The following is a 25,152-nucleotide window of genomic DNA, read 5'->3' as shown; positions in this document are numbered from 1 at the left end:
TTATTATTCTAAGATTGAAAGCTCTACATTTCAATAATGTCACAATCGACGCTATAAAACCACTTACAGGTACAGGAGTAGTAGAATCGTTACTGCCTCCGACAGATATGCCAATATCAGGGTCAGGGCATATTTCCCCCACGATCTCACTGTCTGACGCGACTTGGGACACCATCCGCACGATAGCAGTGCTTAGACAGACTCGCATCGTGAAGGAATTAGCCAGCGCGAATAGGCCCAACAGACCTATCAAGTAGCGCTGAGGGATGATCGTAGCTGTAAACAAATTATTGCCTCGTTTCAAACTACAATACAGCAGACAACAGCGGTGGATGATCTATTGTGGGATAAAACACCAACCCTAACCCAAAAAGCTGTCAATTATACAGAACATATTAGTTTCGTCGAGCAAGGATCTTCGATAGAGATGAGATGTCCTACGTTATAATAATTGTGTCGATCATTATAAAAGTGGAGCAACTCCATTATTTGCACTAACATCCCCATAGATGGCATTACTAATTTACTCAGAGAACAAAATTACTACATATTAATTTGCTAAAAGCTCATTGTTTCAAAATTTAATTACAAGAACATCATTCACTTTTACAATGAACGACACAATTGTAACACTTCGACCTCAAAACTTCGTGAATTTAATCTATTTGCCAAGTTTTCGAAATCGATTACCGGAAAGTACGCAAAACCGGATTCATCCCCTAGTTTGCCACCCTTAGATGTGGAATATTTTCTCCTAATGTAAGTGGAACCAATACTTAGGTACCCTCTTTCCAACAAAAAAGAATCATCAAAATCGGTTTACAAATGCCGGAATATACACGTAACATACACACAAAAAATACACATGAAATTGAGAACCTCCTCCTGTTTTTAAAGTCGGTTAAAAATAGATATAACAGCGAAAAATTTACAACCAATTGTACTACAAAAAACGACTCGAGTTGCTTTTAAATTCCCAGTTTGGTCTATTATCTTACATTCTTCTTCAAAATAACAATAATTGGTATACCTAATAAAGAAGCCAACTGTGATTATACCTACGTGAGTATACAAAACCGCTTTTATCACAATGAAAGTTATAAAAATATTACAAAAATAAATGAAACAAATTATTTACATGTCACATTTAGCACTCTCACTTAAGTATAATAATGTTATTGACTAATTCCTTCGTAGATTCTTTAGGCCATTCGGCATTCTCCTGAAAAGTTATCATTTCAGATACGGCCTTATTACACAAGCTGTGATGTATTCGTTCTTAATATGAATCATTCGTAATAATAATAATATAATAACGTACACACTCAACGCAGCCCCGCACTAGGGAAACCCTGTGTCGCGGGTGCCACGGACACACACATAGACAACCACAAATTACATCCAAACTCACGAGAGAAATAAATGTAGGCCGTACAAATATTTCTCCCGACCCGGGAACCGAACCTGGGACCTCTGCGTGGCAGTCGGCCATGGTAATCGTTCGGCCACGGAGGCAGTTAGTGTGTATGTTGAAGAACCTTAACTTTATTAATAAACATACCTTTGTTCAAAAATAATCGCCATCCTGTAAGAGTCATTGTACCGTGATTGTCACAAAAATAAATATTTTATTAATTCTTTAAGTGAAATTTGACTTTTCGACACATGGCGTAGTACGCCCAAAAAATGTACATCCGGATATAACTACAACACAATATGGTTGGATCAACTTATCATGAACTGAGTTGAGTTACATCTAGATACAATAACGTGTTTCTTTGATTTGATATCTAACTAAGTATCAATACACATTGGTCCGATAGAACTATTGTTAACAGTAGAACATATGATTTGTAATTCCTAATTTGAAAAATTATAATTTCACCTCACTAGCTCGGAAAGGCTTTTTTCTCATTAGAAATCTGCGCGCAAAAGCGTTTTTTGCACGCTAGCGTGGAAAAGGTTTTTGAAATTTGAACTTGACGATGGACTGTGGTGCACCTAACTTTTTCTTTCAAAAAAAAAAGATAATGACACGTTCAAATAAGCGACTTGTCGTACATTGCTTATTTATGTAATATAAATCCGTTGGTATATTTTATTCTTATTATTGTTGACATTAAATTGATAATGAATAACTAATTGTGTTTATTAAATTATTTTAATTCGTCGAAAAAATTTATTCGTGTAAAATAATTTAATCACACATGATAAAAGTATGTTACAAGCAAGGCGAGCAAGAATAAACATTGATAAGGTGTAAATTCAGAACGCATCCGAAGGTAAAAAAACTGATATTCTTTAATTGAAGTGTTTTTCTTTCATCTGCCATTTTCCTCGCTATAGTTGAAAAGTTGTGTGTTTCGCTCGGCAGTATAGTCGTTTTGCGTCTCGTGCATTGAACTCCTCGCTACGCTCATGAATCTATTTTTGGACCACTCACTTCGCTCGTGGTTCAATCTTAGCTTCCTTCGCTTGATCCGGTTTCAATATAAGCACTCGCGTCAAACAACAACTTTGCAGCCTTGCATAACAAATAACTATTGATATGGTCGCTTAATTCTATGACTTAACGCTATGGTCGTATAATAATTAAGTCTGTACTGCAATAAGTTTCTTTAATAAATCTGTGTGGCGTATATTTGTTTTATTCTAATTATTAAGATCTTTGTTAATCATTTACCATAATTAATTCAATGCACTAATATACAATAATTAAGAGCATTTATTTTTAAATGATTGCTTTTTTAAACAAATATACTTTAAGTTGATTATTTTTAGTAATAGTATTTACATACTAGACAATTTACGTATTGTTATTATTATGTATTAATAAACATAACCCTTCGCAGATTTAGGTACTTGCCAGTTTACATTATGCCCATAATTAATAAACCTATCTTAAGTTTTAACAAACCGATCTTAACTTTGACCCCTATCTCAAGGTTCATCTCGAAGTTTCATGTTGTGCTACTCCTTCTTATAGATTGTTGAGGTAAGTATAACACTCAATGAACGTGGTTTATCCCCGACAGGTTACGTCTGATAATAAAACGACATTAAATCCACTTGCGTAGATAACAGCATTCATCGTTACCTCTCTTGCTTGAATCTTAGATTGATACAAATAACATCAATGACATTGGTACATTTTAAAGTACTACTGTATTTGTTAAGAGTCACAATACGCTTGTCTTCTGGATTTTCTGTATTTATGAAAAATTACAGTCAAATGCACGTCAAGCAAAATTCTTGTTCAATATCGCCTCTAGTGCAAACGAAACAAGATCCGTCAACGTGTAGCTTGTGCTGCCGTCTGTACATTATAAATATGAAGTAGGTAGAATAAAATGCCTTATGTTATTTTGATTCAAGTTATTTATCACTCTTGTTTGCTATTTTTTGTTACGAAGAAACACAGACGATTTATTTAAAAAATTAAAAACTGCGTTGTTGACTAATTATCCGGAAGTCGGTATAAAGTGACTGTCTCTATCTGCGGGTAGCAAAACTATAATGGCTTTACTAAAGCGTTTATCTTTTTATTAGTAGATGGCGTAGTAAGCAACTGAACACCGACCTTTGTTGGCAATCAAAATAATATATATTTGCACGACTGTTTTATCGACTGAGCCCAACTCATTCATTCTTCTGCATTTCCTTCATTCATTTATTCTTGACAGTAAACAAATGCCGCAAATGGCAATAGCAAAAAAGCTTGCCGTTGCCGAATAATAATTTGAAAAATAAATCTTAGATTTTATCCAAGAATTCTAACAATCGTTGTCTTTTGTGCTTGGTGCCACGAGTGAAATCACAATTGTTTCAAATCTGGATGAGATTACGATGATTGCGGCCTCTGAACCACTAGTAAGTGCGAATTTTATTACTACGAATTTCACAAATGCACTGTTGCTATTTTTGTAATATTATTCTATTGCGTTATTTTAAAACGAAATTTGCAAATGACAATAAATTGCAATATATAATTTGTGTTTGTATTTAATATTCCAACCTTTACCGGCAAATCCTAAAAACTTGATTTCCTCTTACCTCACGCGTAACTGCGTTTTGGTCACTCAAAATCAATTCTAAAACTATGTCAGAGTTTTTACACATATTACTTAATAATTTGACATGTATGTACCAATAAACAAATTAATATTTCCATTATATTCGATCACCGAAGTTGATAAGTTCAAGGCGATGTTACCACGGTCAAATTCACAAAGTCCTTAACTGGTGAGCATGTGAGACAGAATTGATGTGTGCCCCTTATCCCTTTGGGAAAAGGGCATAAAGTTTATGTATGTATATATGCAACCACCTACAAACCATCTTACACTAACAAGCAAGAGTAATGGCTCTTGTAGGAGAATGTTTTTACATTCATCTATTGATGTTTATCAAGTTTTTGTTAAAGATAATCTCTATCAAATCATCACAAATTATTATTATTCAATGCTAGGACAAGCCAGATCCTTTACCATGGCTTTTGCTTAGTTGTACGCTCTTAACAATTACGGGTTGTGGTAGAATATTTGTTTAAAAAAATCTACTCCATACTTCCAAAATGTCTGTAGTTCACCCAATTCACTTGTTTTATTATTAATTATATTTCTTTTTTATTGTTGTATTACATGCCAACTGATTTGAAAGCCCATATAAAGTCTAGAATATATGAAATCCTTAATATATACTTATGAATCATGTTACTTCAGAAGATGACTCAATATAGGATTTGATTTTTCACTTTGTAGTAAGAAGGCTTTCAAGTTAGTTACATGGTTAAGTGGATATGGATAAGTCTTGAAATTTTAATAACAAACTTTTACCTTCAAGGAGTTTGTGCCGCACGGCAGAACAGTCATCGCAAAGCATCCATCCCAGATCTATGGCAAGGGACACAACTGTTCCGCATCGGAAAACTCCCTATTGTATAAGCTGACGAACTTCGGTATCAAGGATGAGAGCCTACTGGAAACCAAGGATAGTGAGGACCAGGAGTGGTGGAGTATTAGAGAGGTCTACTATAAAGATAGCGATGGTATGCAAATTTTGTTGTTTATGGCAGTTTACTTTTTGTTTCTTTGTTTGATCATTTGCAATCAGTGCTATTATTAGCAATTGTGTTCACAATATCAAAGTCATTGAAGGTGAACCCTCCACTCTGAGTTTCTTCCCCTTAATTTACACATTACATCACTCTAAAGAGAGTACATATCTTTTTGTTGGTGCCCGTTGTTGCCTTGTGGTTTTACCTAAGGGTAGTTTTCAAAGCTATTATGGTACCTTAACATGGTACTTTTGATTGCCTCCTTTACCATGTTCATTGCTAGATGGTTGATCTCTTGTGCTTGTGACATACCAAGGAATATGCTATTCAATGTGCAAAATAATGTTTTGCATTCTTTGTAATATATATTGGAGTCACAGGAACTTTATAAGTAAGTTTCGTATAACCAGCCAGTGTAGTTTAAGTTTATTTTATACAAATGATTGAATATTGACATTAACAACTGGGCAGAACGAAAAGAAATTTAGTAAAAATCAAAGAAATAATTGCTTTTCTGCTGCATGTGTACAAATACCTATTATGCGTCTATTATCTTAAGTGTTCCTATAAAATTGATACTCATAGGAAAAAGAATATAGGTGTGAATTGTTTTGTTATTTTCTTTCTTGAAAACTTGCAATTTGCCGACTAGGTTATAAGGTGTTGAAGCAAAGTTGCAAAATGTAGTGTTACCGAAGGTTAGGACCTGATGTCCCCTTACAGCTAAGACTATATTATGCAGCATATCTCCTTACAATCTTCGGAGATAGTTGAGCTTGGCAACAACAGTATGTGTGGATATGGGTTAAAATGATGTCTGTACTTGACAAATTCTTGAATGTGTAAATATTAAGTAAAAATATTATGCATAGAATTTAAATAAACAAAAAAATGTCAAGAACCTCAACATGTAATGCTAATTTATTCCAGACTTTGATGATGATCCCCAACAAATCAAAGATCAAAAATGTGACTATGTCTCCGATTCGTTTCGTCCACCAAGTCGCTTAAAGAATGAGTTCAACATGTCCATAAAATCTGAATTACTTGGAGGAGTAAAAAAAATGGAGACAGATTGCAACTCTGGTGGGCCATCACGAGGAGGCAGTGCCAACAGCTCCAGTAATTTGTCCAAGAAATTTAACCTGAATAGTGGACAATGCAAAAGTCCTAATAAGAAGCCATTAAATCCGAAAACTGATTGTTCTTATGAAGAGGAACTGTATGTAAAAGGCTGCACTGCTGTTTGGTCCAAAGGTATGTTTTGGTTTCCCAGCCAGATTTATTTTTTTTGTTACAATATATAATTATTATATATAATATATATATTATTGTATATTGTACCACACACAAAATACAAATCATTTCTAATATTACAGTGCTACATATGCTCTTCTTACAATGCTATCAGATTTGACTTTGACATATTCTCTGATTCTGTGGTGTCTGCTAGGAACTCAATTAAAAAGTGTCTTATGCGCTTACTTTAGGATTTCGTTATGTTATGACGTTAGAATTTGTTTTATATTTAGAATGTTCATCAAATCGGGCACATTCTTCTCGTATCTCGTATCATGTTCATCAAACACTTTCACCTTATTTTAGAATTGTATCCAATTTTGTATACCGAACAAATAAAAAAAAACAAAACTGAAATGCAGTAAATATCATTTTTGGCTATTATATTGTCATCACAAAAAATGGGAATTGGTTGAGTGAATAATGCCTCTCCTTGAAATCCTGCAATTGTTATTTTTTGCTCTATTATACTTTTGAAAATTAATAGCTTAATAGTTTTGTAATTGTAAATAAAAATACAACTATTTTATTTTGATTTTTCGCATTTTATTTTTAATCTTCCTGGGACATCAGAGGAAGGTATTACCACTCTATGCGAATTACTTAAAGTTTATGTAAATATAGAGTATATTTTATATCTGGTCATCACATTTGTGTAACTATGCTATGTCACGTTCTTGTCTCATTTATAGATTATCTGTTACTGAAACCGTATCAAATTTATTTCCCCAGGTCTAATCTCAACTCCAGCATCCAAACTGTCAGGTCCAGAACACAGAGAGACAATTTCATGCTACACCATAGAAAACCCCATAAAGCACGCGACTTTTGCAAATTTCCATGTATCAATTAACAACACAATGCTCATAGATGCTCTAAACTCTCAAATAGGTGATGTTAAGAAGAATATAAAGGTGGAAGATACAACAGAACATATACAATCGAAAGTTATGCCTTCAATTTTGTTGCTAGACAGCAAATGTATGAGAGTATATGCAACTGATGGAAGAGAGTATGTAACCAGTGTACCATTTCAAGTAAAAAAAGTCTGGCCCATGAAATATGGTGTGCTTTTGGAGAAAGATGCAACACCATTGCTTCACAACTCCTTCCTACCAACAAGCTTCATAAAATTCAATGAATCTCATAACAGTACATTCTCCAAATCGAAAAGTAACCATCCTTTTAACATGAGCGCGAAATTACGTGCAGAATCTGTATCCGGTTATGACCAGGACGTTCCCTTGCCTACATGTTTCTCATTGTCTCATCCTTTGGACGAAGTCACGCCTGTATTAATGAAATCACCTACTCAAGGGCTACAGTATTACAATGACGGTGATTTGCAAATCATATTTGTCAGTACCAATCCTAGCATAATACTGTTATATGACTGGAAATTGAGCATACATTCATTGTGGAAGATCCGGAAAGCTACGAGAGACGAATGTCTTTCCATCTGTCCTAACATGAACTCAACAACAACAGTATTCAGTCAATCGTGTGACTTTATTGGGAGTCCTATGCACAGTAATACTGGTAAGAACACTACGAACTGGATGACCGGTATAAGTAGCCCATTGAACACGAGAAGAGGGCCAGGAACTCCTGCAACATCCCGTTCGAGGCTGAACAGTCCGATGGCGAATATCTTTCATCAGCAAGGAATGTCACCTCATGCGTCAATTGGTCAGGCATCCTCGATGTCAATGATGGCAAATACAATGACTCAAACTCCTCCATCATTACCGTTATACCCAGACGTGTGCTTGGATCATATTTGGACTGACAATCAAACCGTTCGAAGAGATCCTTTGGATAATCCAAACGATACAAAGACGTTCTTGCATACGGATTTAGTTGGGCATGATTACTTATGCTTCATGCTGAGATCGGGTGGTGTAAGCAAGCTTCATATTGTGAGGTTACAGAAGTCCCATGCACATGGACAGATGTCGAAGACGAATTTGATAGTGGGTACAGTATCTATAGTGTTGGCGAAAGATGCTGTGGTTTTGAACCATTTGAAGATGATTGCTTTGATTGATGAAGCTGGGAACATCATTTTGCAATCTGGCAATCATGCTGTTGGCAAGGTAACACATTTAACTTACACAAATTGTTATAAGTGGACATTGTTACGCAAGAAGGATCCAATCCACAAAATTATCAAAAAATGAGTTATATGTATTAAACGGTTCCTAAAGTCTAATCTCTTAGATCAGCAAAAATATCCAACATATAAACATAAATATCTCTGGAGTTACGTGACATTATAAGTTTTGAAAATAAAACAACAGTGAGAATCACTTTTAAACTTCAATCTCGAAAGTGACTGGATGTGCATTAGATACTTTTTGTTTAACTATATCCAAGTGTCGTGGTTATTCATTAAAAGATTAGCACTTAGTAGAGGTTTCTTACCAAAACTTTTTGTTTTTCGGGTCACTCGGCCACCGTGGAGCCGTATGGTAACCCTTCTGAAATGTAGGTTGAAAAATAAGAAGTTATTGCTTTTATAAGAAACAAATTAACGTTTCATTGAATAACTACGACATTCTAAAAATTTGTATATTGAGTGTTTGATTTATCGGGAACTATATAAAACTATAATAAATTATAATGCCAATGCTGATATTCGAACCGCAGACCCCTCTTAATTACGAAGCAACCGCTCTCGCACTAGGCCATCGCGGCTCTTAATTGGATTTTAATGATCTGTTTTTCGACGTACAGCTGCATATAGGTGGCGTACTCGCGCGGCTGATCGATTCGCCGTACACGAAGCGCGGCACGTTCCAGTCGCCGTTCCCGCGCCGGTCCAGCCTGTTGCCGTCGCGCCACGACGCCACCTTCGACGACTCCGCGCTGCATCTGCTGTCCCCCGTGCCTCACACTTCCAGACAGGAGCACAAGGAGACTTTGGGTATACATTTTTTCATTCACTGTCCATGTTGACTACCTCCGTGGCCGAATGGACCGGGAGAAATATTTGTATGGCCTACATTTATTTCTTTCGTGATTTTGAGTGTAAGTTGTCTATGTGTGTTTCCATGGCACCTGCGGTACCGGGTTACCCTAGTGCATTAGTGTATTAGTGTGGGCAAAAAAAGATGCATTTTAACAAAAAAATGACTTGTTTATTGGTACATTAACAGTTATTACAATAGTACATACAGTAAATTAAATGTGGTGGGGATCTTATATAATTGCACAACTAACAATGATACAGCTCGCAAAAGCAACGTAAAAATACAGAAAAGCAAGACTCCCATACCGTATTAAACTAAAACGAGAAATATGAAAGGAAATTCTATTGGGCTTTTTTGATTAATTAATTTAATAGTCATTTATGTATCACATTATATATTAATATAAATTTGTTTTCTTTTTACCCTACCCAGACTTTACAATTATCGTCAACCTTACCCGGTAATGGGGCGTACATGATTAATATGATAATTGTTTAACTTTCCCCGTTCCATGTTTGCCACAGTCTACAATTCATTTGAAATGGAATCCCAGAAATTCGAGGAGTAAACTTAAAGATTGTCCACATCCCTAAGTGTCGTACGTGATATATCTAGGGTCTGCGGACTAAAGCACATAAGCCAAAATAAAACATCATTCATTTAAGTTAATACATCTAAAGCCCATAAGTCAAATTCATTTGTTACTTCATAAATTTGTAACTTTATTCTAGAGACGTTTTTTTCAAATTTATCATTCTCTTCACATCTGAAACACTATGAACAACACAAAAGATATGTAATTATATATTAACAAATGAAGCATTTTTTGATTCAACCTGCAATAACAAACAGTTATTAAATTAAAGTTAGTATTAGGTTGGATTTTTTGGGTATTGTAAACTAAGACGGCTGAGAGCGTTATGTGTTAGAAAAAAACAACAATATTTTACTGTGATCAGCGGTTTGTTGCAATGTAATGTTTAATAATAATAATAAGACATGTATGAGTAACTTACAATAAAAAGGTTAACAGTTAACAGTTTCGGAAATGTGGAATCTAGTGCTAATGAAAAGAATGGAGCCTCAGCACTACATGCTCTTTTTCAGCTTCCACCTTCATACATGGACATCCGCTGCTGACAATTATCAAACTTCACAAGAATATACATTTTAAATTTGTAAGACATGCTTAAAATAAATTTATTATTTCGATTAGCACACGAGTATATATATTACAAGTAAAAGAACATTAAATACCGGATACAAACGGTTCTGGAACAGGTTGTTACTTCTTACATACTTTTAAACTTACTTAGGTTGCAAATAATTTGATGGCCTCCGTTGCTTGCAAACCGGTTTTCATGGTGTCGCCGTCTCTGAGGTCCCGGGTTCGATCCCCGTCCGGATCAGTGTAGGAAACTAACTTTTCTAAAGAAAACAAACTAACTTCTTTAAAAGAAACGATTTGCTACGTTTGAATGCAATTACGATAACATTTAATGTTCTTGTAGGCCTCCGAGGCCTCCGCGACGCGGCTGGCTCCCGCGTGACGCTGCAGTTCGAGGGCGGCGCGATGTACCGGCTGGCGCTGCCGGCGCTCACTTGCTCCGCTCTGGTCTCGCGTTGCTGCCAGGCCTTGAGGGCCATACTGCCCAAGGACATCACCATGCAGGTCCACTTGAGACTTCTGCTTTATTTATATTGTTCTAATATTTTTTGTTATATTTTGTTATTAGCCACATCGAATATATAACCACAAATAGAGACGAAATGTCATTTAATTTGTTTGAAAACTATTCTGCCAAATCATTACGGTGACAACTGCGCTCCGATTGATTGGCCAGCCCGAATGTGACGGATGTCGTCAATTGTCAATTGAAAAATTACGTATTTAATATTTAATTACCAAAAAAATGTAATTCCTTTTGTTTTGTAATTAGATGTTTAGCTGTGTTTCCCACACCACCGAATGGAACAGCCCCCCATAGTTAGTGATATTATCTTTATTACAATACATACAGAATATTTTTGGAATATACGGAGACGTACTGTGGGTGCGTAGCTTTGGTTATAGAGCAGGAGAGGTACCATTTAATATTAAACGAGGAATAATAATCATAATTAAAGATTTACTGTGAGCCTGATGTTCCATTGACAACAAACATCTTTTTTTACACTGTTCTAAATATAAAATCATAATACAATCTATCCAGGCTGCGCTATAATACACACAGGTCAGTTGTTGGCGCTGTACTTTTTCAGCTTTCTGAAATTTGTGATTTCAGTACAAACGAGAGTTAATATTTATAAGTGATATAGGCCCATTTGCCTGACGAGTTGCCAGGGATGGATGGCCCTTATTTCGTCTCCATTTCTGGTTATACACCCGGTGGGTAGCCACGTTGAGACAACAGATACTGGTTCGAGTCTAGTCGGATCGAAGGAATTTTTATTTCTGGTTATTTGATATTTATATTAATAATAACAGTCTGAGGGTCGTATTCCAGAACTGTACTCAATGCTCAAGTCAGGATTTGAGCAGTCTTGAGTTTTCAAGCACTGGAAATACGACCCTAATGGCAAGGACTTGAGTATGATTTCTATTGCTTTGAATCATACTCAAGTCCTGACTTGAGCATTGAGTAGAGTTCTAGAATACGACTCTTGGACAGACTCTAATTGCACAAACAATATGCCTAAAATACAGTGCCACTGTCACGAGATTACCGTTACAGTTGTCGCTAATGACCGCGTAAATTACTCGACAATTTTGTATGGCAAATTATACAGCGCCCCAAGGTTATAAGAAGAAATAACATTTTGTATAAAACTCTACGCGGTCGCTAGCGATAACAGTCAACTGTAATATCCGTAAAGTAGAGGCACTGACACCCATTTACTTAATTTAGGCATCGCAACTACGCTATTACAGTTGTAATATTTAACTGTACAGCTTTATAAAGATTGCATAACATTTAGGTACCTTTTTATTAATTTTAAGACATCCTATTGTCCTTTAGTATGAACGTCTTCTTTTCTACCCATTTCGTCATCAATATATATAAAGTTTCTTAATTTGCTTTTTATTTTCTAAATGTTCCAAAAATATAGTTTCTGTCATGTTTATGTTTTAAATATAGTTAAAGTATTTAAATACGTATATAGAAACAACTACAATATGATTTTTTTGAGAAAATAATTTGTAGCAAAGACTGAGTCTATATAACCTCAAATGGCTTTGGTTGGTTCGGCATAACAGTGTAAGTGTTGAATCAATAACTTTGGAAAAAAATATATATTAAAATTGAGGATTATACACTGATTACTATACATGTGAAAACAGGATTTTTAAAAATTTTCACGATAGAAAGAAAACACGAATGAAAACTCGAAATTTTCGAAGAAAACAGCTGTATTCAATAGTACTTTAAATGTACCAATGATTTTTTTAACATCAACTGAACTAACCGCCGCCACTCGACCTAAACAAAATGCACCGTATTAGTACGGGAAAAATTTTAATTTGAGCTTAGTGTCAATTCTTAATAGGAAATAATAATTTGTCGCCAATGTACTTAAATTTCAATAAATACTACGCATATTCAAATATAATTAGTTCCGTGAAGTCCTGAGATTTGAAGTAAGGAATGTCCACGTTCTTCTATAGTTTTGCTAATTTCACTCCCTCAGTTCTGATCACTGGTTATAATGCAACAAATTTATTTCTATTTCTTATGGTTTTGTAGAAAAGTCCTTGAAAAAAAGAGATGTCCATACTTAAACATCGCTTTTGTTTCCAGGTTATAATAAGATGGTACGGGGCTCGCAACGCACCGGGCTCCCAGGACCTGTCTCCGCAGCAGGAATGGGCCATATTCTCGGATTTATTGCTCGCTTTGCTCGGCTATGACGTAGACAAGCTGACTCGTCCAAAACAGAACGATGACCAGGTATTGAGAAAAATATATAGAATACCTATAGAAAAATATATACAATACCAATTTACAGCGTCTTTGAGAGACGTTTAAAGAGATTAACATTCCTACACTAACGTCACAGTACATGTATGAAAATGTTATTTATGTTAAGAAAAATATTAATTTTTTTTAATGAAAAATAGTAACATACATAATATTAATACGAAGAATAAAAATAATGCTGTAGCTGTTCTTGCAGTCGTCTTTATAAAGTCTCAAATTCGTTTAAGGGGCAATGTATACGCTTCTATGATAACATTCCAATTGATATTCGAAATTTGCCATTTACGAGGTTTAAAACTATTGTGAAACAATTTACTGTACCTGTACCTGTACTAATTTTTTTACAACTTCTGCGTATTGTGGTAGTGGCCCGTTTAGATTTCAGGTATTCTCGATCTAAGATGTTTAAATTAAATATTGTAATGATAATTGTATTCAAAGTATATTCGAAAAGAGCAACCCCTAGAGTTTCTTGCTCATTCTTCTCAGGGGAATCTGCCGTACGACTGAGCAGTAGAGTTTATCAGTATGACGGTTTCAAGTGTAATTTGCTTACCTACGAAATAAAGATTATTTGACTATTACAAGGGATACACATAACCTTAAATGTGTGCTTGTTTTTGTCGTCATCATCGTTTACCGATTATATCGATACCTCTAAATAACACTATGTAAACAATATTATGCCCCCGCTCCCAAAAAATTTAATTCGATATAATCTCCGTAAAGAGTACTAAAAAAACCGACCTCAAAAGTACGTGGAATTACATCTATTTGCCAAGTTTTATTGAAATCGGTTACAGGAAAGTGCGCAAACCCGGATTCATCCCCTAGTTCGCCATTATACGGGACTTCACACAGGAGATAATAAAAATCGGTTCTCACTACTCAAAGTATATTCAGAGAGAAAAACGCCTTGAATTGGAGAATAGCAAAATTAACCATTAAAATAATTGTTCCTTATAGTAAAATTTAGGCGCTATTTGTAAAAATAAATCTTCATGCGTGAACAGCCACCCTTAGAGGTAGATGATTTTCTTCAAAATTAAATGTGACCACTATGGAGGTACCCTCTTTCCAACAAAAACAGAATCATCAAAATCGGTGCACAAATACCGGAGTTATACATGCAAAAAAACATACAATCGAATTCAGAACCTCCTCCTTTTTTAAAGTCGGTTAAAAAGAAAATAAAAAACTAATTTTGCGAAAAAAGAATAAAGAAACGAAAAAAAACTGAAACAGAGTCAACCAAAAAATTTTGTAGGCGTAGTGTTCATTGGAAGAATCGATAATATGTTCCACTGCTGGGCACGTGTCTTCAGTGGGTTTAGGCCGCAGTCTATCAAGCTGGCCCTATGGATAGGCTGCTACCGTTTGCCAGAACAGTCACAGAACATGTTATTTATTATATATATATATCGATGACGATGTTTTAGAGATAACACGTTGTTCTGGCAAACGGGCGTTTTACGCATGCAGCAGCGCGCGTATAGTTAGTAGTCAAGCACCCTGAATTTTACCAACGCGACGTCCTGTATTTTTCACAAGAGTCAATTATGAGGATTAATTCCTTTTAAATGACATAGTATCTCAAACTAAAGGAAGTCCATGAAATTTTACATTTAAGTTCAAGAAAATATCGTCGGTGTTTTCAGAAATTTTTTCTGGGTAGCATGTACTAGTTTTTGAGCACTGTTTTAAAATATTTACGTCCTTACACGAGTTTGAAGTTAAGGCTATTTAAAGTGAAGTTTTGTTATGGCTTCGTAGGTAGAAAACGCAGAAGTGGCCACTAAGAAGCAGCGCACATCCAGTGACGGCACACTCGAAGATTGGGACTACTTATTAAACTCGAAAATACACAAAATGATAGGCGTGGAACTCGCATCAATACTGAAGATAAACTCACCATCAAGCACAGCCTCGGCCTCCAATCCACGGCCTGTTACCGACGAGAAACAAGCACAATTCAACACAAACGCTTTATTGTTCCCTTATACAGTTCAAGTGTTATACGCCTTCCATTTAGTGTACGAAGAAATCAAGCTAAATACTCTTTTATGGAGTGATTTGAGACAGCTATCACAGTTCTTGTATCAAATAGCAAAAGATCTAAAATTGGAGAGCTACGTCAATCATTACTGGTTGGACTTCCCTGCGGACTTGCATCTCGAGTTCGACGTGAACGACAGTCAGATGACATCGACTGTATTGAAGAAGTTAACTGAACCGACTTACTTCTCCGCGGAACCACTTAGTGTGTTTCAATATCTGAATGCGATGTTGAAAAACATTGATGCCGGGTGTTACCCTTATTTGATCGACGTGAACAATATGTCACGGGATGTTATTGAGGTAAGTAATAGCGTTATTTGTTATTTTATTAATTTTTATTAGTTTTTTTTAACATACCAAGTAACGGGACGAACAAGTCGTGCGCCTGGCGGTGGTAAGTGTCATTAGTTATTATTTTTTGTAGCAGTACGAAGTACTGCTAACCTTACCTATTTCTGCCGCCAAGCAGTAACGAGAGCATTACTGCGTTCCGGTTTTGAAGGGTAAGGGTGCTGGTGAAATTACAGGCACGTCTGACTTCAACTAATGGGTGATGGGCGCAGTGGCAGTGCACCTCAGATCTTTGCGATTTAAAGTTCTGAGTGGCAATGCAACTGTTATGGACAGGCTTGTCGTTTGCCATCAGGCGCACGACTGTTCGTCCCATCGCTCAGTATAATAAAAAGACGAGCTCCTATACTGCCACTAAAGCCCCGGTTTCATAATGCACTCTTCGGTGCAGTGCAACCCGAAGTAGGTAGAGTATGTGGGGACGCCGTAGTGCGGCAAGGACCGGTTGTGACGCGAGACGGTCGGCAGGTCCTGGGCGTGGCGGGGCTGGGCCGGGGCGCGGGCGTGCAGACGCTGTCGCGCTGCGAGGTGGCCAGCAGCACGCCGAGGGCGCGGCCTGCGCACGCGCCGCATGCTCCGCCGCACGCGCGCGCGCTGGCCGCCGCCGTCGACCGGGGTAACATTTATTATCTTTCACTTCTCATGCTCTTAAAGTGCGTATTTATGCTGGGTGTAGGCTGCATAAAATAGGATTTTATGCTCTAGTGCATAAAATAAAAAAACCATCACATTAAATGCGTCTAATTGTTGTAATTTTACATTCAATTTTAATTAAATAATCGTTTATTTGTAATGTTGCTGTTTAATTTCCTCGCAATCGAAGTGAAAAGCAGAGTGTATATATATAGAGCATTTTACCCTCGACTTAAGTATATATATATACTCGTATCGGGTGAAATGACGCGTTTTATGCACTTCTTGTACAATCTACTATATTTATTCTTCTCTTTGCTTCACTTCTCTATTTCTTTATTTTCCGTCATCAGCTAGCCTACTTCAAATTTTGAATAGATATTGTTGCTTCAATTGTAAAAAACTGAAACTGTGAAAATCGAACTCGAAACTCTACATTTGAAAGTTTTTATTCTAAAATCTGTGACCGCGCAGGGTTGATGAATGACTTGACCTTCCATAATTTCATGTGTTGAATGCATCTGTAAAATAAAAAAGAAACCTGAATCAACTACAATTCAGTGTTCGGTTTGACGTGGAATGAGTCAAATGCATAAAGGAATATTGCTACAAGTTGGTACAATTAAAAAGTTTTGAAGTTCTGGCAACACAGATGTAACTATTTATACGTAATGGAAAGTACGTCCCGGTGCTTACCTGCTCTTGTTGAGCCTCGACCATGCAGCCTATTATTTGCGCTTGCTATCGCCACATATTCTTTGAAAGCTTTATCAAATAAAACTGAGAAAATATGCTAAAGTCACGTGTTGTGCTCATTTCAGTGAATTCCGAACTTAAATTGCTTGTAAACTTGGCAATTTCGACATACGATACTTTACGTAGGAGAGGTCGTATTAGTATAGCCTGTATTTAACGTAAGCAGGGAGTGATTTTATACGATTGTACCTGTTTTTATATCATTGTTTTGTTATAGCCTTTGCGCCTTTACTTTACGTGTTCTTTTCCCTTCTTGTACTCTTTATTTTTTTCTACAATAAAGTTCATGTGGACCGGGCCTCGTATTTAATTACGCGAGTCCCGCGTGATAACCTTGCTTAATATAGCCAACAATAAAAATTTTCGTAAAAATGTCTCGATACGCTATCAGGTATAACTCCCCGCGACGTGGAAAGCCTCCCACCCGGCGTGGGCCTCCTGCTGCTGACCGCTTTCGCTCGTTGCAAGAGCGAACCACCTGTCGACTGGGGTGCGGAGGCCTATACCCTAGTCATGAGAGACGATCTGGCGCTGCAGGCTCGCATCGCCGATACTCTTCGCTCCACCACTGAGTATATGGAGTGTGAGTTAACAACAATACATACTAAATAAATATAACTATAATACTTCAATAAGCGTGTGTTTTTGTAGTGGTAAACTCAGTTATGAAGCCACGAAACGAAGCAGCAGAACTTACGAATTCTATGTGCTTCTTGCAGTTCTTTGTTTTTGGTTTTTAACGACTTTTTACCGTAGCGCCATGTGTGAGAAATGTATTTCTTCACTCAGAGAGGTACCTTTACCACTACCTTTAACGCTACCATCGCTGACTAGAGATGTCGCTACAATTGTAATTTTTAAGTTTTATTGAATCTCACGATGTTTTTGCTCAGGTTTCATATTCGTTAATTTAAAGTTTGTTTTTAACCGCGCCCATGTACTCCACAGCCCTCTGTAGCTGAGTTATAGGACCCTGTTTGTTTTATAATAATTTTTAACCGACTTCAAAAAAGGAGGAGGTTCTCGATTCAACTGATTTTGTTTACATATGTTACGCGATAACTACGGCATTTGTGAATCAATTTTGATGATTCTTTTTTGTCGGAAAAAGAGACGTGGTCCCATTTAAATTTTAAGAAAATATTCCACTATAGTGCTCTGTGCTGAGATTATTATTACGTATTTAAATGTATTAGGTCCATGTGCCTTATTTCGTCTCTATTTCGGTTATATACTCGAAGTCGTGTTATCAGTAAAAACTAGTTCTTTACAATTTCTCAACATGGCAAGGCAAAGTTTCGATTCAGATCTTAATAGTAATTACTCACTTTGTAATTTCCAGCACTAGCCCTCGAAGTATTGGAAAAAGAGACAGCATATTCTCTCTGCCACCCTGCGGAGGAGCCGGTGCAGACCAAGGGCGAGGAAAACGACAAAGATAGCACCGGCATGGAACATTTGGACACCAAGTTGTTAAGACTGCTGTATCCTAGAGACCATCGGTATGTTCTCTTTCTGGACTTAATGAATGAGACGTAGAGAGATTAAACTAACGGTAACTCGATGGTAGTGAGACTATTTTCCGTTATTTGCAAAACTTTGTGATTTCTCTATTGAAGGTGATACCTAAAATTGCGTACCAATTACTCACGTCTTTCAAGTACTATCAAGACAGCTAAGTTTGTTAGGTCTTATTGTTTTTTAAGGACATTTGTTTGAAAGGGTCACTGATGACTAGATATCGAAATCTGTTTAATATATTTGTCTAAATTTCACAAAGATGTATTGGAGTGCACAATACCTTCTTCTGAAATCCCAGAATTATTGTATTCTTTTTTGTTTTGTGCCTACTGATTTGCTCGATTCTTGACGATCGTTATCATCTTTTCACTTATTAAATTAAATTAAATTTCACAGTGTCGTTCGACAAAATATACATTGTCGCTCTCGCTCGTCTGTCGCTCACACATTTAGCCAATTTTGTCAGATCACACTTGCCGATCGATGCTACCTGGCTGAGCGAAGAATTTTTTTTACAATATCAAGTGACAGGGCGCACAAGTTGAAATGCCATTTAGAGCTTTAAATCGCAAAGATATAAGATCTTGCACTGCCACTGCGCCCGTGAAATCTTAATTTTGAATCCTCCTTCAAATCCTTACACTTAGATACTCGTTCGATTACGATTGAAATTTTCGATTTACTAATCAATTACAAAAACTTTAATTGAATAAATTGAATGTATTTTTTCGTACATAGTGCTATGCAACCATAGAGATGTCACAGTTGTATAGTTGAAAAATAATCTCACTTTTGGACTACCATTTTTCAAATACGATTTTACGATTCTATTAAAATGAATATTGTTGGAAAAGTGATGAGATGTCAAGTCGAAATCTTCGAAATATACGTGAAAGTGTTCTTATTCGATTTGTTGGGTGATTGCTTTACAATTTTAACCTAACAGTTTTGTTTAAAATAATAATAATAATAAAAAATAGATTGGAACAGACTATAATGTGCTATTACAGCATGAGCGAAGTATTCAACCTGCTGCAATCTTCGACACCAGTCACGATAAACCTGACGCAGCGGCCGGAGGTGTCCGACCACGACTTCATCGAAGAACAGGAGAAGCATCTACACGCGTTAAGCACCAGGACCATGGCATTACCGGTTGCGAGGTAACGATACCATCATCATCGTCCACCCATTACACGTCCCACTATTGAGCATGGGTGAAGGTTTTGTGTGAAGGTTTTGGCTGTAGTTTAGCTACGCTTCTTTAAAGTCTAGGTTTCATCAAAATGTTTTCTTTTCGATCGTTAACGAGAGGTGTTCCTAGTAAATATTCACAAATCTATCTATCTTTGAAGACGGAGTAAAATGACATTTGTAAGGTTGCCAGTTGCCATACAATTTTAAATACTTATGTAGTTGTTGTCGATAGTTTTATCGATTGATTGTGAAAAAAGATAAAATTACGCCAAAAAATTACTCAATTGTGAATGTTACGACGTTCTAATGATTACTAATTGTGTTATTACCTTCTTTATTCTTATTTCGACAGTTGGCTTACTAGTATCGAGATTAATTTTTATTGTTATTAATTTTTTAGTCTCATGAAATCCTTTGATTTTAATTTATGTACTTCTTCCAGAGGCATGTTGACCCTGCGAAGTCTACCCTGTTCACCAACGGAACCGCTCTCCCTCCCCAAACTGAGCGTCTCCGGTCGCGGCCCGCCTCCCCGCTGCAACACCATATCTCTACCAGCGGGTGACAGCTCCCCCAATCAACTGTTATGGCCCACTTTTCATAACGGGGTGGCCGCAGGACTGGCGCTGGTCCCCATGACTGGTTCTAGTATTGATTCCAGCTGGATCATTTATAATAAACCGCGGGTATGTACAGCCGGTGATCGTATTCATTATAACAAACGACTGTAACAGAATTGTAGGCAATAAATCTATAGCAAAGATTCCTAAGCTTTCTGTGTTTTGTATAGTATTTTCACAAAATAGACCTTATGATGCCTAAGACAGTTTCCCTGTATATTCTGTGGTTCGGATTTATCCATACGGTCCCAGTTAAAAAAATAAAACAGGCTTTATTTGACATGCATAAATTTCAAACAAAACAACAAAAATAATGATTAAAAAAATAAAAGCATGTCAATAGGGTCCATGACTCAGCCTCTGAGAACTATGCTAATTACATAGCTCGCGCTGTTATTCTCACGTCGCCCATCATGATATGGAACAGAACAGTTCAAATAACATATATATTAAACAAAAATCAAAATTAAAATAACTGTAGACAATTAGGCACTAAGTAAATAAAATTAGATACAAGCAACAATTAGACAAAGAAAAAAAGTCAATTTCAGTAATAAACAATTAATTTAAGTAGCAAAATACCAACCATACTCAAATACTCAGAACAGATATACAAAAATAAGCTACTTCTTAAAGCCAGCGTCCCGAGATTGCTTCGATCGATCGATCGGTCTGTGTAACTTGACGTGAACTGGGATCGCCTGACTCGTGTAGTACAAGTCCTCGTGTACTATTATAATATGCAATAATCAATACAACATTTCAGGGCACTACAGAAATGTCAGCGGAGCACGCAGGCTTTCTGATGGCACTAGGTCTCAACGGGCATTTGCGTGACATGCCGTTCATGAACATCTACGAGTACCTGATCAAGTGCAACGAGATGATCTCCATTGGGCTACTGCTCGGCCTCGCCGCTACTTACAGAGGTGCTTTTTCTACTTTTTTAGTGGTTTTTTGGAATTTGATTCCCGATAAAGTTTTTGGTTCCCCTGGATTGAATTGATGACAAATACTTAAACTTAAAACATATTTCGACCCCTCCTATGTAAAGTATCGTATGTCAAAATTGCCAAGTTTACAAGGAAGCGTCTTAAAGTTTTGAATTCTCTGAAATGAGCATAACACGTGACTTTACACACACACTTAACACACGCATTTCTCAGTTTAATTCGGCAGAGCTATCGGATATCGGTTAGATAAACAACCACAATTTATTTTATAATTTTATACTGCCACCCGACCCGCCCAGGCTCACTTTACTTTTACCCGCTTGTTGACCCATATCTGCATTAGGATAAAATTATAAAATAAATTGTGGTTATTCGTCTAGCCGATATCTAGGATTTTATAATACTCTATGTGAGTAATGAGGTGTGCCAAATAAAACTGAGAAATGCTAAAGTCATGTGTTGCTCATTTCAGATAATTCAAAACTTTAAAACACTCCCTCGTAAATTTGGCAATTTCGACATACGATACTTTACGTAGGAGGGGTCGAGTTGACTGTATTTTTGTGGGTATGTTACGTAATTACTCATGACATTTGTGAACCGATTTCGGTGATAAGAATCATCGAGTCTGTTTTTGTTGGAAGGGGGTACTTAAGCAGTGGTCCCATTTAAATTTGAAACAACTATTCCACATCTGAGACTGGCAAATTAAGGGATGAATCCGATTTATTGGAGTTCACCCACTTTACGTTAACCAATTTCAATAAAACTTGGCAAATAGAAATAGACTTCCACAAACATTGGAGGTCGGTATTTTTATGAAAAAGTTATAATTTGGGATCTAAATGGCGTATATTTATTTTTTCAAATTAAATGTTCTAATAACTAGATGTAATATATTGTGTTGGGCGTGGATATTGAGTATATAACCAGAAATAGAGACGAAATAAGGGCCTTTCATCCCTGGCAACTCATCAGGCAAATGGGCCTTATATCAACTCTCCTTTGCAGTGAAATCACAAATTAGAAAGCTGAAATAGTACAGCGCGAACAACTGACCTGTTTGTACATCTCTGTATATTCCAAAAATATTCTGTATTTATTGTAGTAAAGATAATATCGCTAACAATGGGGGCTGTTCCATTCGGTGGTGTGAGAAAAAGAGCAAAACATCTAATTACAAAACAAACGAAATCGCATTCGTGATTGACAAACGGATACACATCAGTAATTAAATAATAAATATGTAATTGTTCAATTTTCGTCCATTATAGCAAAGCTTAAACTGGTCGATTTGAAGTGAAACAATTGACGACACCCATCAATTGTTTCGAACTCGGGCTGGCCAATCGGAGTGCAGTTGTCACCGTAATGATTTGGCACAATAGTTTTCTAGCAAATTTAACGACGTTTGTGGTGGACTAAATCATCAGTAAAAAAATACATTGTGGCTTATCCAGGCACTATGGACGTGCAAGCGACGAAAATGATGAGCGTCCACCTAGAACCCCTCCTCCCGCCCACCTCCATCGAGCTGGACATGCAGCAGAACATCCTGGTCGCTGCCCTGTTGGGAGTCGGCCTTGTCTACCAGGGGACTATGCACACACATTATGCCAGAGTGTTGTTGGCCGAGATCGGTGAGATCATATTGCTTAACTGCTGCTTTATGCGTCATCTGTGGCATCTTTTTCTTAATTATCACGAGTATTTTATATATCCAATATGATCTTATTCCAATTTACCACTACACTACTATAATTTTCATAAAAATAGTTTTAGTTGAAACAAAACTGGAGTTATTTTTTTATTATTATTTATTAATTTGCTGCGTATCGGTGACGAGGCGTCCATATAACTCCATTTTCGCCGGCTTGTCTAAAATATTGCACGTATCTGGCAGCCGGTACTATCTCAATTTTGACAACTTTACAGGATGAAGAAAAAATAATTTATATAGCATTTGGGTTATTAAATAGAAATACGTAGTGCACATACATACATCTGTAATAAAAATATTTAAAAACTACGTATTTTTATTTAATAAACTAGATGCTATAGAAATGGCGCAAACAATTTTTTTCTTCACATGTAAAATTGTCAAAATTGACATAGTATCGATTACCAGTTCAGTTAGTATGTCAATACTACATTTATTAGTGCTAAATTTTAAGTGTAGAACAAGTTAACCAGTGAAATGAAGTGTACTATAGTACCTACCTTGCATGCTAATAAGTTGTCTTGAAATGTTGCCAAGGCGCCACTGTTTCTTAAGGTAGGTGTTTCTTTTTGTTCCGGGTTTACAAACGACAAGCTTCACGCCTCGCCACTGCTGCGTATGGCAATCTTTTTTTCTATACCGGTTTACGGCATTGGAATTAATCACTTTAAGAAATATACTTGAGATGAAAATCTTTTATTGAAAATATTTTCAGCCAAGTATATTTGTTTAAGTACATGGATCAATTGATCAAGAGATCTGCTAATCTCCATACTATCGCGATCGTTTATATTCTCGAAAAATCGTATCACAGGTCACCACCTACAGGCACTTTTATGCCGATCTCAGGCACCAGTCTCTCAGCAAACTCATTAATCACATCACCTTGTATTGAGAGAAAATAAATAAGTAATGATTAAAAAAAGAGACGTGCGCAGGCAAGCCGCCCGGGCCCGAGATGGAGAACTGCGTGGAGCGCGAGGGCTACGCGCTGGCGGCGGGCCTGGCGCTGGGGCTGGTGTGCGCGGGCGGCGCCCGCCAGGGGCTGCAGCCCGACCACATGGCGCCGCGGCTCCGGACCTACATGCTGGGCGGCGAGAAGCTGCCGCTCACCGGTAAGCTCTCGTGTGCATTTCACCAGCACCCCCTTCTAAACCGAAACACAGTGATGCTCACATTACCGCTTGGCGGCAGGAATAGAAGTTACTGCCCTGGACGAACTCTTTCACAAGGACCTCTAGTGCTGCTACAGGTGTAACTTACTTGGCACTACCTAGGGTTCACGTGTAGGGTCTCGAGGGCCTACGGACGCGAACTATTTAACCCCCAAATTGAGATGTAGCTTGTCGTCTCGTAACAAACTGCAGTCCATTTCACATAGCGTGGGTACGGTGATGTTTGAGATTTGAAATTTCTAGAGATGTAGTTATCGAGATAGTTTTTAACGGAAGGAGACTTAGAGATTATAGTTTAAGAACATATTATAAACAAAATAAAAAAGATTCAATTATTATGTTATTAAGTTACTAAAAAATTACACAACAAATTAAAAAATTAACAACAACTACGAACAAATAATCAACAAAAAAGCATAAAATTAACAGTAACGTAACGAAATTTAAACATTATGCCAAAAACATCACGCAAAGCTCAAAACAAGGAAGTGTGATGCAAAATAAATAACACAATTAGTAACAGGAGAGACCCTTGTGAAAGAGTTCGGCCAGGGAAGTACTGCCACCTTACCTATTTCTGCCGCCAAGCAATAATGGTCACATGGTTCCGATTTTGAAGGGTAAGGGTGCTGGTGAAATAACGGGCACATGGGACTTGTTAGCTTATATATCAGGGTGACAGGCGCAGTGCCCCTCCGATCTTTGTGATTTAAAGCTCTGAGTGGCACTGCAACTGTCCAGTCACTTGGTAGTATAAAAAAAAAACGAGTGTTCTCGACACACAGTCACATGGTGTATGTACCACCAAAAATATACCCGACATGTATTTCACCTCCACGAGGCATCCTTAGGAGTTGTTGA

The 25,152-nt window shown here is 36.9% G+C and overlaps 2 protein-coding genes across 5 annotated transcripts in view; one reads left to right on the top strand and one right to left on the bottom strand.

Moving 5' to 3' along the window:
- LOC113238351 (putative inorganic phosphate cotransporter) overlaps positions 1-1,721 on the bottom strand; it is a 16,860-nt gene extending 15,139 nt beyond the window's left edge. The window contains 2 exon segments of the mRNA XM_026475192.1: positions 90-276; positions 1,562-1,721. Coding sequence (XP_026330977.1) covers positions 90-276; positions 1,562-1,598 — 224 coding nt within the window. The 5' untranslated portion in view covers positions 1,599-1,721.
- Positions 1,722-3,755: 2,034 nt separating this feature from the next.
- Positions 3,756-25,152, top strand: part of LOC113238192 (anaphase-promoting complex subunit 1) — a 38,000-nt gene continuing 16,603 nt past the window's right edge. For 3 of the 4 annotated variants that reach the window (XR_003311085.1, XM_026474965.1, XM_026474964.1), the window contains exons 1-16: positions 3,756-3,870; positions 4,843-5,047; positions 5,987-6,313; positions 7,088-8,451; positions 9,092-9,281; positions 10,839-10,999; positions 13,128-13,277; positions 15,081-15,665; positions 16,185-16,332; positions 17,497-17,688; positions 18,448-18,607; positions 19,637-19,789; positions 20,266-20,509; positions 21,210-21,372; positions 22,857-23,036; positions 24,055-24,231. Coding sequence is in view for 3 of the 4 variants with exons in the window: in XM_026474965.1 (XP_026330750.1) it covers positions 3,847-3,870; positions 4,843-5,047; positions 5,987-6,313; positions 7,088-8,451; positions 9,092-9,281; positions 10,839-10,999; positions 13,128-13,277; positions 15,081-15,665; positions 16,185-16,332; positions 17,497-17,688; positions 18,448-18,607; positions 19,637-19,789; positions 20,266-20,509; positions 21,210-21,372; positions 22,857-23,036; positions 24,055-24,231 (4,423 nt within the window). In the remaining variant the exon portion in view is untranslated. The remainder of the gene's footprint in view (positions 3,871-4,842; positions 5,048-5,986; positions 6,314-7,087; positions 8,452-9,091; positions 9,282-10,838; positions 11,000-13,127; positions 13,278-15,080; positions 15,666-16,184; positions 16,333-17,496; positions 17,689-18,447; positions 18,608-19,636; positions 19,790-20,265; positions 20,510-21,209; positions 21,373-22,856; positions 23,037-24,054; positions 24,232-25,152) is intronic. The other variant, XM_026474966.1, reaches the window with a different exon arrangement.

This window comes from Hyposmocoma kahamanoa, unplaced genomic scaffold (assembly GCF_003589595.1).
Source record: "Hyposmocoma kahamanoa isolate Upper Pololo Valley unplaced genomic scaffold, ASM358959v1 95, whole genome shotgun sequence".
In the NCBI taxonomy this organism is placed as follows: Eukaryota; Metazoa; Arthropoda; class Insecta; order Lepidoptera; family Cosmopterigidae; genus Hyposmocoma; species Hyposmocoma kahamanoa.
Note: the sequence above shows the minus strand (reverse complement) of the source record. Positions and strands in the feature narration are given on the sequence as shown.